This window comes from Gopherus flavomarginatus, chromosome 4 (assembly GCF_025201925.1).
Source record: "Gopherus flavomarginatus isolate rGopFla2 chromosome 4, rGopFla2.mat.asm, whole genome shotgun sequence".
Taxonomy (NCBI): Eukaryota; Metazoa; Chordata; order Testudines; family Testudinidae; genus Gopherus; species Gopherus flavomarginatus.
This window is the reverse complement of record NC_066620.1, coordinates 91,183,458-91,197,919: the sequence shown is the minus strand read 5'-3', so window position 1 is coordinate 91,197,919 and position 14,462 is coordinate 91,183,458. Positions and strand designations below refer to the sequence as shown.

The window sequence follows — 14,462 nt, the reverse complement described above, 5'->3', positions numbered from 1 at the left end:
GTGGGTCATGAAAAACAGGGTCTGGAGCATAAGAGTTCTGAAGGAAACCCATGTAAAGAAACGATTCTAACAATACTAATTGTTTGCCCTCTTTCCTCCTTATCACTGTGCCTAGACAAATGGGGCCACAAATCTTTTCCAGCAACATATATGTAGTTCCAAGATGCTGGAAACAGATGGATTGTAAATCTATTCAATTAAATGTAATTGTGAACTAAAAAGGGTAGCCCAGATCCTCGGCATAGAAGTCAATATAGTTCTGGCAATTTACATCATCTGAGGAGCTGATTGTAATTTGAGTATTTAATATACAGTAAGACATGTTTTGTTATAGAAAATACCTGCAACAGCAGATGTTTGGAAAAATTCATCTCAACTGATAAGTTGTCACATGTACAGAAAATCAAATGTTGATCTTTTTCATGGATTCCATTGCCTTTTGTTCTCATTTTTCCTTGTATTTTACTTGTAGGATATCAACAAACACACACACAGGTCCACAAGAAGTCCCCATTCCTCTCCCTCACTCACAATAACACCAAAAAATGAACATAGAAAATATTTAAAAACTCTGTATTCAGTAATATTCACACCAAAGGGTATGGATATATATATCCATTAAAATTATGAACATTTCTAAATACATTTTATGTATCATACATATATTTATATGTATAATTATATATCCACAAAAGTTGTCTTGCTGTGCTAAAACCAGCAATTAAAGCAGAAACAGGTTTCACAACAGGACACCTATATATGCATATGTACTGGCTGTTTGGTTTTGTTAATTTATTTACAATTTAACTATATCATAATAAATGATTACTGCTCTATTGTACAAACATAATAGTAAAGGTTTAGGTTTTGTTTTTTTAAATACAAAGACTGCAAATGAATACATGAAAAATACACACCATGTACAGTATTTATAATTTATAAATGCAAAGGTAAGACCTCTTTAAATTATTGCACTTGCATTTCTTTTTACAAAGAAGATAGTTTGTGTGTTTCATATACATAAAATAATTTTTTCAGCTTACTAGATGTCACAAAGTTGAATGCTGTTATCTTGAAGTTCTTTCTTCACAGAACTGCCCCCTCTGAATTTTGAATACACATGGATCTACTCTACAAACCAGTTTGATCTACCCTGTAAGCCAGTTCGTTACTAACTTTTTCAGTTTTTGACAGAGCATACACCCAAATTACAATCAAGCACAGTTTTTGGTCAGCAAGCAGACAAAAGATCTTTGTAATGTGCCTTTGCTAGATTGGGATACATAACCTAAAATTTGAATATGAGTATCCTTATAGAAGAGTGCAGGAAGTCACTTACCCTCCTTATGATGAACAATTTACTGCACCATTTCACAGAATGGCAATTATGTCACAGTGTTATAGGCAAATGCATTTCTTCAGGAAGGTTGCAATTGTTTGAACAGGTAACGGACTTAGGTATTTCTTTTAAATAAATAATGCTATATGTTGCCCTTACAATTTTAACATTAAGTGGTCTGAACACAGTAACAGCAAGAGACTGACTAGCTAGTACAAATATTTCTACTTCTAAATTTGCAATCCATGCCGATTATTTAAAACACACCTAAGTACTCTGTACGGCGTGTCATATGAAAATATAAGTGCCACACTGCATGCCTCCGAGGATCTAATTAACATATTTGAAAACGTTCTTCTATTTAAAAAAAACCCAGTACATTATTCTAATGTATTGCTTCTGCAGTGCTACAATTTATAATAATGTAGCTGCAATGTGCTGAACCATTACAGTAGAATATTGCACTATCTTACAAAAATTCTTGATTACTGCAGTAATGGAGTTTCCAGCAAAGCTTTTATAGAATACATAGTATATTAAGTGAGAGCTAAAATGGCTAACACCATCCTGTGCCATCCACTTTTCACAGGTTGGATACATTTTCCTCATTCATTATGTTCCTGGTATTGTTTCAAGATGCATCAGCAGGAGCTACGGCTGAATATGCATCTTTCTCAAATTCAGTTTCTCTTACCTACTCAAAAGAATGCTCAAATCCCTTTTTTCTATTGTTTTGTTTAGAAGGGAAAAGGTAATTAAAACTTTAATAAAAAAGTCTTTTTTGGAAATAAAAACTATACATTTTATAAGACTTCTAGAAAAAATGTCTGCCAATTGTTAAAAAGTTCTTATTCATTTTGTGTGGCTACATTTTTAAAGGGACAAAATCTCAGCTGACATTTGACCACAAAAATGGTTGTCTCAGATGTTTAGTTGTTCTATTTGCCAGTGCAAATATAAATTTTTGGACAACCAAATATTCAATATGGACCTTGAGTCATGACATTCAAATGCAGACTCAAACTACTACTTAGATTAGGGTTTTCGGTTCTGGGATACTGATTTGGGTTTACTTCTGTCAAACACCTGGATGCCTAAAACTGTACTCACTAAATTAGTCTATAGCACAAATTGATGCAACTTAAAAAAATTGCCCACTAAAACTATTGTCTACCTATATTTTAGGCAACAATGGAGACTTTATCCATATGGTTTTACTCCTTTCCCCTGTCTTACTCCAGAGGAGAAGAAAGGGGGTGGGCAGGGGGAACTGTATTAACTCTAATGGAAATTTAACTATAACAAACTGTTTAAAGTGGTTCAGGTTACTCAAAATGTCAAGTACCAATATGGTTGTCTCATCACATTAATAGAAATATTTATTGGAACTTTGCTTAATTTGTTAGGGAAATATATAAAGCACCTATATGATACTGCCAAGCATTTTCAGTGACGACTCATGATCTAGCTAATTTAGATTTTACAGACTGGAAATCAGACCAACTTTCTGTGAAATGAATATAGCTTGTGACAAGGAATATTTTGCAACACTGACAAGATCAGCAAATAGAGAGAGAAGGGGATGGGAATAACGGACATGCTTGAGCCATGGAAGAGATTTTCAATGAGTTGTTTTGGGTATCTCACAGATATAACTGACAGACTGTATTTGAGGCCACCACAGATCTGTGAAGTTTCCACATAAATCAGTAACTCTAGGTCGAGTCCCAAGTTCTTTGCTTGTAGTAACACAGGCTGCGTATGAATTGCATTATTTAAACCAGAACTGATAAGGAATAAAGTAGAGGGCACCACTTATGCTGATCTTGTTTGTTCAGTTTGATAAAATTGCATCCTTATAATTTTTTTTCATTTCAAAAAAATTCACTGGTGACTATGCAGAGAATAAAATCATTTAGTATTGGCAAAGCAAACTAAGTGCTTGCATGGATGCTGCTAGACATCCTTGGTCCCCTGTATGATTCAAATCTGAACTTCATATAAAAAGATTTGATCAAGATATCCCAAATCTAACCCTACATGGTATTTTATGTACTGCAAAGGCTTATGTATAAATTACGTGATTATAGATCACATAATGTATATGCATACAAACAAACTGGTTTGTGCTCGACCAGAACAGAAGGCAAACCTTTTCAGGGACCCAAACATTTAAATAATAATAAAAATATACGATGCATACTTATTAGATCAATGCAGTTCAGTAAACAAGCAGAATGGGAAAACAGATACTACCTATTGCCTTTAAACTGCTGACTGTACTACTTGTTTTTACACTACGCTGTAGTGTTGCCACTAAACCACTTTAAGACTTGCCTATCTGCAAGCAGGTAAGAAGAGTTGTATAATATAATGTAGGCTAGGCAGTGCAGACTAAATAAATGCAGTGTTGCTAACGACCGGGGTACAGAAAAGATGTACTATATCTATGCTGAAATTTTATTTGATTTTTAAAAAGAAAGATTCAGGGTCAAATTTTGTATATTGAATTACACCCTTTGCAACCACATTACAATCAAAAGGGTTGCACTGAGCATAGTGTCCCAAACGTCAAACAGTTATACATGCGCTTAATGTTAAGCATGTGCATAATAGTTTGCAGGATCCAAGCCCTACATCAGCACAGAATTTCTTCCAGTTTCAGTTTTCTGAATCAGCTGTTTTTCTGCTTAGTTAGGTAGCTCTAAACTTAGAAATATTTGCTGAACTAGAAAAAAAGCAAAACATAAAAAAGGTAAATGTTTTCCCTTTTTTTTTTTGGTAGTAGAAAACATACAGTACTGGTGACCAACATAAAAACTAGTCAAAGGAAAATATTTTCCTCTCATTGTGAAGGTACTGCATTTATGCCTTCTATACCTGACTTTGCTGACAAGGCTCCTATTTCTAGCAGAAATTATTGTATGTTAAACATGTCTCTCTAATATTTTCTAAAATATGACTCACCACGAAAAACATTAGCATGACCACTTGACATACAGCTAGCTAGGCAGGCAGATCTCTGCTATTACATTCAAACTTTAGCCTGTCATTTTAGTCAATGTTGATAAAAAGGTCCAGCCTGAAATTATGCCTGCATCTTTCCTTACTGGAGATAAATATCTAGTACTTCCAGTGTATGAATGGATGAGCTCTCTAGCATTTCACATAATTACAAAGAACTAAACACCACAACCAGTGCTTTCAACATTTAACTTGAGAAATAAAACAGTTGCTCTGTGATAACCAATAGAGTTTTTGGAGCCTTGAACCTAAAAGTTGATTATCCTTCTACCTGCAGCAAGATAATTCAAGTACTGTAACTTCAGGAAAAGTTACAGCCCCAGAGGTTTTCTGCTAAATTTCAAACTGATTACAAGTAGATCACACATAAACGTTCACAATAGCAATGTGTAAAATGTTCTATTTATAGCCAAGAACTCCCCAAGTGACACTGGTGTTAAATCCAGCCACAGTACAATATAATAAAAGTACCACAGAAACCCTTACTAGAAAGATACAATTTTAAAAGTACCCCCTAATATTTTTCCCTTCAGTTTTGAATTAAGGCCTCAGCAATGTAGCCCATGAGAAAAGGTCAGTCTTTTATATTCACCTCATAAGTTTGCTTTGATAGCCGATCCTGAAGCAACCGAGATGTCAGTCTCTCTCTGATTTATGTTGTGTCACTGAAGTTAGACAGGAGACTGGCAGACAGTCGCCTAACTGAGGCAACTCTGTAGGTATTACCTCCACAGGCAGATCTGCTTCTCAGCATTTGTAGCTTTTCTTTTTCCTTTCCAAAAAAGAAAAAACCCAAACCAAACCAAACAAAAAAAAAAAAAAAAGGAGAGATGCCTTAGAGTTAAACCAATTTGTCACGGCCGTTTAGTCATCAATCTTCACAGGAAGTGAATCCGAGGTCTGGGGATCATGTGGTTGAGATGGAATCCATAATGAAGTTTCCTCTCCTTGCGTCAATTTTTCCCATTGTTTGAGATTTTCCCTGGAGATGCAAAAAGAACAATAATTTAATATTTTGTTCATAATAAATTTCTGCTATATTATACTAACAGAAGTAGCTTTATGGCGTACATAACACTGATATTGTTTATATCAACATTTTTCTTAGTACTGTATTATTTCATCTTATTTCTTTCTGTCAACTCCATATTTTAACCTAAATAGGGGAAGTATATGCTGGCTATTGCCAGGATCCTGTTTGTTCTGCAATTCAACAGCTGCCAATTTGCCACAGAATTCACCCCTTGCTAAAGAATTGTGCTAAGGAGTCTAATCCTCATGATTGCAGAGATGACTTTGAAAGCATGACCTAATGAAGTGATGCCTGCTCAAGGCTGCAGAGAAACTGAAACAATAGCTCTTGAGAGATGTGACCTGTCCCATATCTCACTCAGGGCATCATGAACTCTGTGGCAACCTAATCTGTCGTTTTTCCAGGATGCCACAGAATTCAGCATTTTTGCCATGCCATTTGCTTCTCCAGAAGCCATGGCAACTCATATTATCTCAGATTTGGCTGCTTTTGTATGCACTATGTGTATTCCATTTCCAAAACAATAATGGAAGTGACACCATACAAATACAACACTGCACAAATTCAGTAAGAAAGTAAACTTATTGTTCAGAACAGATTTATTAAAACAGAAATGTGGAGCAAAATATCAGATAAATTAACCTTTCAGATTCTTAGGTAATATCTTATTCCAACAAGATGAATGATGGTGTCTTTTTAAAAAGTACAGCTGGTATGATTCATATGCCTTTCTGCTCACCAGCAAAGCTCTGGCTCTGAAGTGCTTGGAACAAAGGCCCACTGTCTCTCAAAGTTAAAACCTTTGATGCTGACAGGATGTCCTGGCTGCTTGTGTTGCTATTACTTTGCAGCATTTGTCTGCATTCCAAAGAATTCAAGAACATAGCATCTTAAACACCGCATTCTAGAAACTAATATTATGGGTATAAGGGTGATATCAAAATGTATTTAGTCAGCAACTGAAGCAGTATTGAATGCATCTCTTCACTGTGATGAAAGCCATTTGCCTCTCACTAAAAGGGCCATATGCAGCACACCCTAGTTATCTGAGGGTATGTCTACACAGCAACTAGACATCCATGAGAGCCTGAGTTTGCTGGCATGGGTCAGCCACGGGTGTCTAGTTGCTGTGTAGAAATACTCCCAAAGGGCCCCGGGGAAACCCAAGACCCTCAGTTAGACAAGAGTTTTGATAATCAGAGGAATTGGCCAGTGAACTTGGAAATACATATTCAGGGTTGAGTTCAAAGCCCCTTGTCTGGCTCCCCAACCGATAGACAGCCCAGAACTGGCTGGCTCAGTGCAGCTCTAGTCTTGCTGAATTTAGGATATCTACTGAGGTGGCTTTGGTTGTGCAGAGCTGCTATGTTCTGAAATCAAAGAGCTGCTGATGAATAGGAGGTTAGGCAAAACTCTTACATTGTAAGATTTCAGTTTATCAGGAGCCATTTCAATCTTGTGGTGATCATTAATTCTGCTCACCTGAATATTAGCAGTTCTACACAACTTTAGTCAAACCTTAGGAAATGTACTGGACCTTGAGATAAGCCAAGAGTTCAGCTTACCTGGTGTGTGGATAACTAAAGTTTGACTGTAGTTGACAAGGGATTTTAGAAATAAAAATACTGAATCTTGGATTCCTAATAGCGAAGCATGATTACTGGGGTACAGAACACCAGTGCAATCAGTACTAAGCAGTCCGATTACTGTTAATTCACACATCATATGCTGGTCCAGAAGAAACACATTATTTGAAAGACGCTCATATTTATTCTAAAAGACTCTGCGCCTGACCTTCAGAAGCACAGAGCACCTGTAACTCCCACTGAAGGCAAGTAAAGCTGTGGGTGTTTGGCACTTCTGAACATCAAGCCTTAAGCATTTCTATTTGAGTGTCCAAAAAGTGAGACTCCCAAAATTAATAGATATTTTAGAAAACTTATTTTAACAACATTGTTTAGAGTAGGGAAGTTTTGCTTGTCTAAAGTTTTGGGAATCTGGCCAGGAATCAAGAAGGTTGGGGTTTAACTGGAATCCTGATCCTGACTAGAAGTTTGTGATATTTTTCAGCCAAAATTTTTTTCAGCAAAAAATGTAGATTGAGTGACACTGATATGTTTTGTGAATTTGTGCTGAATTCGTCAAATTGTTTCAGTTGGATAAGAGAATCCCAAAACCCTAAATGTTTCATTTTGACATTTTCAAAATGAAATGTTTCTATTTCTCTGTTCAAAATGACTTTGGTCTGAAACTTCCTTCAATGTTATTAAATATTTTAATTTTTTTAAAAAATGCTCAGAATCAAAACAAAATTTTTCTTTTCAAATCAAAATAAATGTTCTGGTTCAACCCAACATAAAGGTTTTGTTTGATTTTGTTCAAATGGAAAGACATTTAAAAAAATCCTTTTTTATAAGCCTAAAATTTTGAAAAGTTTTGGGTCAACCCAAAACAATTTTTTTCGAAACTTGCCTTATGCTAAAAGTCCTGACAGTAATATGCTGTGTAACCTTATGCATCTTATTTACCTCTCTAATCTTCATTTCCATACCTCTAAAATGGTGATAATAATGCTCAACTACTTCACACAAGTATTGTGAGGCTTATGTAAATATTTGTAAAATTAGTGCAAAACATAATTAAGGCCAGTCAGGTGATTAAGGAGTTCCTGGCTTCCAGTCCTAGGTTAATCCATTAATCATGTGGCATCTAAGACGACTTCTTTCCCACTTATTTCATAATGAAAATATTTAAGTACATATTTCTGAGCAGAAGTAGATTTCTGATTTTGAAGACATCCAGCTAATGGGAAATCTTTCATGAAGAAATTCATCTGGAGTTTTCATAAATGTAAAACATTTTGAGGAAGTTGAATAAGTTTAAAAAAAAGACAGTATAATTGAGAAAAATTGTGATGGGAACCAGCTCTGCTACAGAATACACAATTTGTCTTTAGGCCACAGTGAAACAGACAGCCAACATCTAGCTTTCAGCTGTTGATATTACTGGATGACTATTTAGTAATCTATCCCTCACAGGAATTACAAATCTAGCAATTAGCTAGGTTACAAGACTGCACAAGCTAGCTTTACAAGACAGCTGACTGATTCACAGTCCAGTAAAATTAAGAATGTTTACAAGTAGTTTTATAGGGAACTTCAAGTGAACTAATTTTTTGCTGAAATTCTTGGGGTTTAGCTTCGGCCTTTTGTTTCTAGCATTAGAAAGAGAGTCTGGAGCCTCCAACACTGAAGGGAATGAGAGACATAAGGTTCCACTGAGGGAAACTCAGTGTAATAACAAAAAACATGTTAAAGCAGATAGGAACATCTGAAGTAGGCAGGAACAAGTCCTGTCACCACAATTACATTTAGGCAATTGATGGGCTTATATCTGATATGCAGAAAAGCAGAGAATGCAGAGGGAAAAAGGTATGCACATGCATGGGTGGGAAAGAGTCAGAAAAAGCCTCCATCACAATGAGGTCCAGAAGTGATAGTATTTATTTTATTTAGCATTTGCATATTCGCTGAGCCAAGCAACATGGCCAAGTGGCGCTCTCGGAGCCCATCACTGAATTTAGTTAGCAGGCACTCCTCAATAATGTATATCATTGTTTGATCTGCACCACAGCTACAGCATGGATTGTCTCGAAGATCCTAGTGGTGCTGGCTGTCTGCACAGAGGCCTTGACCAGTCCAGGATCGACTAAGACGGACCCACTGATGACGTGGCAGGTTGAAGTTAGGCGGGAGAGCAGTAGGGTCTGTGATGAGGAACTGATTTGTGGTAGGTGATAAGCACCAGTCTTCCTGCCACCGGGATTCAGCTGTCATGTCTTGGCATGGCAGCCTTGACCACAGTGAGTGTTGTAATGAAAGACATGTAGCTAGTGGGCTAAAAAGGGCACTGAACAAGGGCAAGTCTGGGTTGACATGTACCTTATCAAGTAGCTTGCCAGCTGCAATCTCCCTCCTGATGTAAGGGGGAGCAATGTGGCTCAGAATTGGAATCCATAGAAGATGAGTCAGTCAAACAGTTCCTGTGATAATGTGTAATTGCTGAGTTGATTTGCATGTCAACAAGTTTCGTGTTCCCTGTCCGACTCCATACTGGCACACAGAACTCTGCTATTGAGTACGAGATGGCAAGGGCTGAGGTCCTTAGGGTTGGAGCATCTGCTCCCCATGAAGAATCTGCCAGTTTGCTGAGAAGATTGTTGTGTGTCTTGATCTTCGCTTGCATTTTGCTCAGGTGGCTTTTGTATGTCAGTGTTTGGTCAAGGGTCATGCCTAAGTAAACTGGGTAAGCTTCATGCTTCAGCCTCTGGCCATTCATTATGATGTTTAGTTCCCTCTTACCGTTGGCATGGTGGAAGTGGTATGGGCTAGAGACTGTCTTGCTGGTGCTAGGTGAAAGTGCCATGTCTTGAAGTAGTCAGTCAGGTGTGGCAGCTGGGCTAAGTAAGCCACCATCTGAGTATTCTTGTCATATAACCAATGGAACTACTGTATGCAAATTAGCTGTAGAGCAAGAGTAGTGATTTGACGACTTACCTCTGAAATCACATTAGTCTAGGACTGTTGGCATGGCATAGATACATACCCTGCTGTCGCACGGATACAATCTGTAAAGTCAAAGTGGCTGAGAACTTGAAAATTGGATGATAACAGACTATGTATCCCAGTGATGACTGAACCTGGTGATATTCTGAATCAAAAGAGCCTTCAGCCAAGCTTGTAGCTGTTTCCATGACTTCACACTGATTCAGCCATTCCAGGCTTCAGAGTATACACAAACACACACACTTCTGGACCTCAACTATGTATTTTAGATAGATAAATGGATGGACAGATAGAGAGAGGGGATTTCCTTCTGCTTACTTTACATTGCCACTGTACCCAGAAGAGAAAATGCTAGTGGTTTAAAGATCTGAAGAACGAAGAGAGTACTCTGATTTGCCACATAGGAGAGAGAAACATGTCAGTTCAACTAGAATACAGGAACACAATCAGCAGAAAAGGAACAGGAGAGAGATGAGGTGACAGTAAAAGCACAGAAGAACAAGGTATTTTAATTCCCAGTAATTATGAGCATGAAGCAGACAGAGGGAAGTTGAGTTGTACGGGGCTAGATGGAGGCAGCTAACTGGGGGCACATTACCAGTGGACCTGCTTGTCTACAGCTAGTTTTGACATTAAATAAATTTTAATAGCTGCATTCATAAACCTGTGTTGGCTGAACCTACCCAATAGTCCCTGCCTCCAGGTGTTGGATGCACTTGCTAAGAGAAGAACATTTATGTTTGTCTATATGAAATCTTTGCAATGTAGAGGCATATATTTTTAGACAGAGATATGTAGTGGGGCATGCTCTCACCCTGCCAAGATATATGCTGTGCAAAAACCTGCACTGCTACTCACCTGCATGCCCGGAGTAGTGGCCCAGCAGGAGGGAAGATCTGTGTGAGTGTAGTGTAACATGGGATGGCTACAGCATTGTAGAATCCAATCTGTGAAAAACAGTGGAAAAAATATTGTCAGGAGCCAAATTATGACATAGTTAACTGCAAAAGAGCCCCAAACTAGTCTATTTACTTTCTTACAGTCTATCTTACTGTTCTATACTGCTGCCCATCACCATAGCCTCTGAGCACCAGTCAAAGTGAACTCAGTAGCAGGCAATTCTCCCTTTTGGGGGTAGAACAAACTGCTTGAGGCAGGTTTTCTCTTTGGATTTTGTTGCTAGGTTGATTTGTTCATTGTGGGGGTTGGAGGCAGTGGGTAGATAGGACTGTCCATGTTCAAAGTGTCATTATGTGGAAAAGCTTTTCAAACAGGAAAATACTGCAGTGTTTCCAAAAGAGGGTCAGATTCTGGATTTGCCTTATGTCCTCTGGAATTCTGATTCATCCTTGGATTCCCTGAATGTTCTAAGGATATTGTATAGTGGGAAAGTTTTCTAAAAATGTCTCGTGTTTCTAAATACTGGTTTAGCTCTAACTGTGGGGCCCCTCAGAAGATGGTTCAACTGACATTTTTAATGCTGTGTCTCATAATACTGCTCAGATCAGGTCTAGTCAACACATTGTTGAAGGTGCCACTACCCCATCTAGGGAAGGGCTCCTAATGTTGCTACCACTGGTGTTAACAGCAGGACATTTTCTGAAAATGGCCCTGCTGTAATTTCACTGATTTCAAGGGAGTAGTGTTTGGTTACACTACACATTTAAATTTGATCCTCTCCTGCTGCCTCTCACTTAAAAAAAAATAAAAATCCCCAAAGCTTTAATAGAAGACCACACGTTAGCCAGTCTAGTGCAGGAAGATCCACAGCGTGGGCTACCAGTCTTTCCTTCTGATATATAGCTTTAAATGCATTTTAGTGAAATAGCATACTGTACCATTATCACAGGGTCTGATATCTAAACCCCCTTTTAGCTATTGACATATTAGACCTTATCCACATATTAAAAAGAAAATCCTGACTCTAGCTCCACAGATGCAGAGGCTCTCTCTGCAATGGGACTGGAGTGTAAATAGGTGTGTTTGGTGCTTTCCAACAGATGGGAGATACAGTCCCTGTCCTCAGATTCTTACAATCTAGACTACAGAATATATGACATGACTGACAAGAGAGGCTGCAGTTGGTAAGGGGGCAGGGCTGCAGCAACAGGAGGAAGGTTTAAACGTCATAAAAGAGCTCACTATTTTAAACTGTATGTTTTATATGCACTCCATGGGGTTTTTTAAAGAGGTTTGTAATTAATTTTTATTTTACTTTAAGAACTGACACACTGCTACAGACCTGTCACAAATTCTAAAGGAGATATCTGCTTAACCTACCAGTATTAATACCATGGCAAAAGAGAGAGGTTTTGCCAAAAGTAAACACATCTGGGATTTACATTATAGAATCCTATCACTGAAACCACAGTATTTAAAAATAAAATAAAATATGGTTTTGGGCCATGCAAATACAACCACTTTCATTTAAAAAATACACAACAAACTGAACAAACTCTGAGAGGGTCAAAAAGAGCTAGGGTGAAAAAAATGAAAAAAACCAGTTAATCCATGACAATTCCTTGAGATAATTTCCATTTCTGACCAGAAGTTTTAAATTTTATATTTTTTTATTTTAAAAAGGGCATGGATTCTCCAAACTAACATGCCAGTTCTCATCCTCTCAACCATACATCTGCATTTTAAGGACAGACAGTGGCTAAATTAAAGAATTTCATATAGCTCCTCTTTAATTCTGTTTTACAAGTACATGAATATGTAAAAGATCACAGGAAAATTTTCAAAAGCACCAAGGTGACTTGGGCACTTAAGTCTCATTGACCTTCACTTAGACACAGACTCCTCAGAGCCCAAGTCTCTTTTTAAAATGAAATTTAGGCATTTTTGAAAATTTTACCCAATACTTTTCCATTTATTAATAACCAACATGTTAAAACCATCACTAGCTTTCACAAACAAGGCTTTTAACTTTCAGAGAATAAAATTTAAAACAACTCTTTCAGTTTTACTGCATAAGAAAAATTATATTTTATTTTCCTATCTAAAAATCCGATTTCTGAGAAAGGCTGCCCTTAATCCGAAATGTGTGGGTAGCTCTTTCTTCCCTCCCTTCATTACTATGGCTGCTTATCAACAGCGCTTTCTGCTCAATGCATAATTGTGGTAATCATGCATCCGTTCAATGGACCTCAAAAATCACACTCTTCCAGGTGGGAGTGGAAGTCTTCTGAGTGAGAGCTTTGAATCTGCCCTCTTCTAGCAGTTGGTTAAAAAGAGCTAAGGTCTAGAGAAAACAGAGCTGCAACACACTATATTTCAGGACAGCATGAAATAGCATGCTCCTGTTCCAACCATGTCTCTGAGGAGGATGTTTCCAATTGCAATTTTAAAATCAGCTATGAGTTTGTTTGTAAAGTGTGGAATTTGGCATGACACAACTCACAGGTCAAAAAATTATCACATGCCTTGCTACAGGCCAGTATCATATCCCTTATCATGTTTTACTTGTGTGTATCTTGCAGCCATTATAAAACATTTAATTTTAGACAGCCCATACTTGGCCTTGAGGGACCTCATCCTTCTTGTCTCTGTCCATCATAGGTATAGGTTGAATACCTATCTTCTTCATTTCATCCCCCTAGAGAGAGAGAAAAAAGAGTCGTGTACTTCCTGAATAACTAAGGACATTCAGAAGAAAAATCAAGATTTCTTAAATCAAAAGGTTTTTCTGATTTATATTATTTTTAATCTAAGTATTTAGAATTCAAAATACCATATGGGAACAATTGAAGATATAATCTCAGAAAACTGTACAACAAAGACTCTTTTCATGAGCATGATACACTCAAATGGTAATATAAGCTATAACTCCTAGAAACTAAGCATGATCGTGATATATTTTTGTGTATTTAACTTTGTTTTAGATGGGCCTATCCTAAGTTGAAGCACTTGTACAGAGTAAAAATAACAGACCAATATAAAGATTTACCTGTCCTCCCCACAATCAACCCCATTTCTCTCAAAATGCATAAAATAATGACCTGCTTTGACAAGTTATCCCACATCCCTCAACTAACTCATTCAGGAAAAGCCTAAGAGATGAATCTTGCAGCATGTCCTGAAGGTCAGTTGATCCAGGCAATTTTGGACCAAAGGTGAGGAGTAAGTTTCTCAGTATTGGGCACTTTGCAGAAAGTATCTTGCCAATCAGCCATCTCTTTTAAAAACAGGTGGTGCCAGCCATATGCTCGTGCTCATCACAAATGCTGCAGTATTACATGGCGAAAGAGGCAGAATTTCAGGTAAATGGGAGCCACACCTTTTATAGGGCAAAACCATCACCTTAAATTCTATCTGGGAACTAAAGAGAAGCCAGTGCACCCTGCTGAGCATCAGCATAATGCTGTAAAGTTGCCCAGTGGTCTTAAAACAGAACAGCATGTTTAGAACACTGCAGAAGTGTGATCTAAGAAACGTATAGACGAAATAACATTAGTTTTGGCCACCGCTATTATTTGAACATCCAGGAATAGTAGAAAAC

The 14,462-nt window shown here is 37.5% G+C and overlaps 1 protein-coding gene across 5 annotated transcripts in view; it reads right to left on the bottom strand.

Moving 5' to 3' along the window:
* Nucleotides 1-2,060: 2,060 nt before the first annotated feature.
* Nucleotides 2,061-14,462, bottom strand: part of PDE10A (phosphodiesterase 10A) — a 601,549-nt gene continuing 589,147 nt past the window's right edge. For all 5 annotated transcript variants that reach the window (XM_050949040.1, XM_050949037.1, XM_050949038.1 and 2 more), the window contains 3 exons: nucleotides 13,479-13,559; nucleotides 10,820-10,908; nucleotides 2,061-5,345 (listed from right to left, as the gene is read on the bottom strand). In XM_050949040.1, the coding sequence (XP_050804997.1) occupies nucleotides 5,228-5,345; nucleotides 10,820-10,908; nucleotides 13,479-13,559 (288 nt within the window). In that variant the 3' untranslated portion in view covers nucleotides 2,061-5,227. The remainder of the gene's footprint in view (nucleotides 5,346-10,819; nucleotides 10,909-13,478; nucleotides 13,560-14,462) is intronic.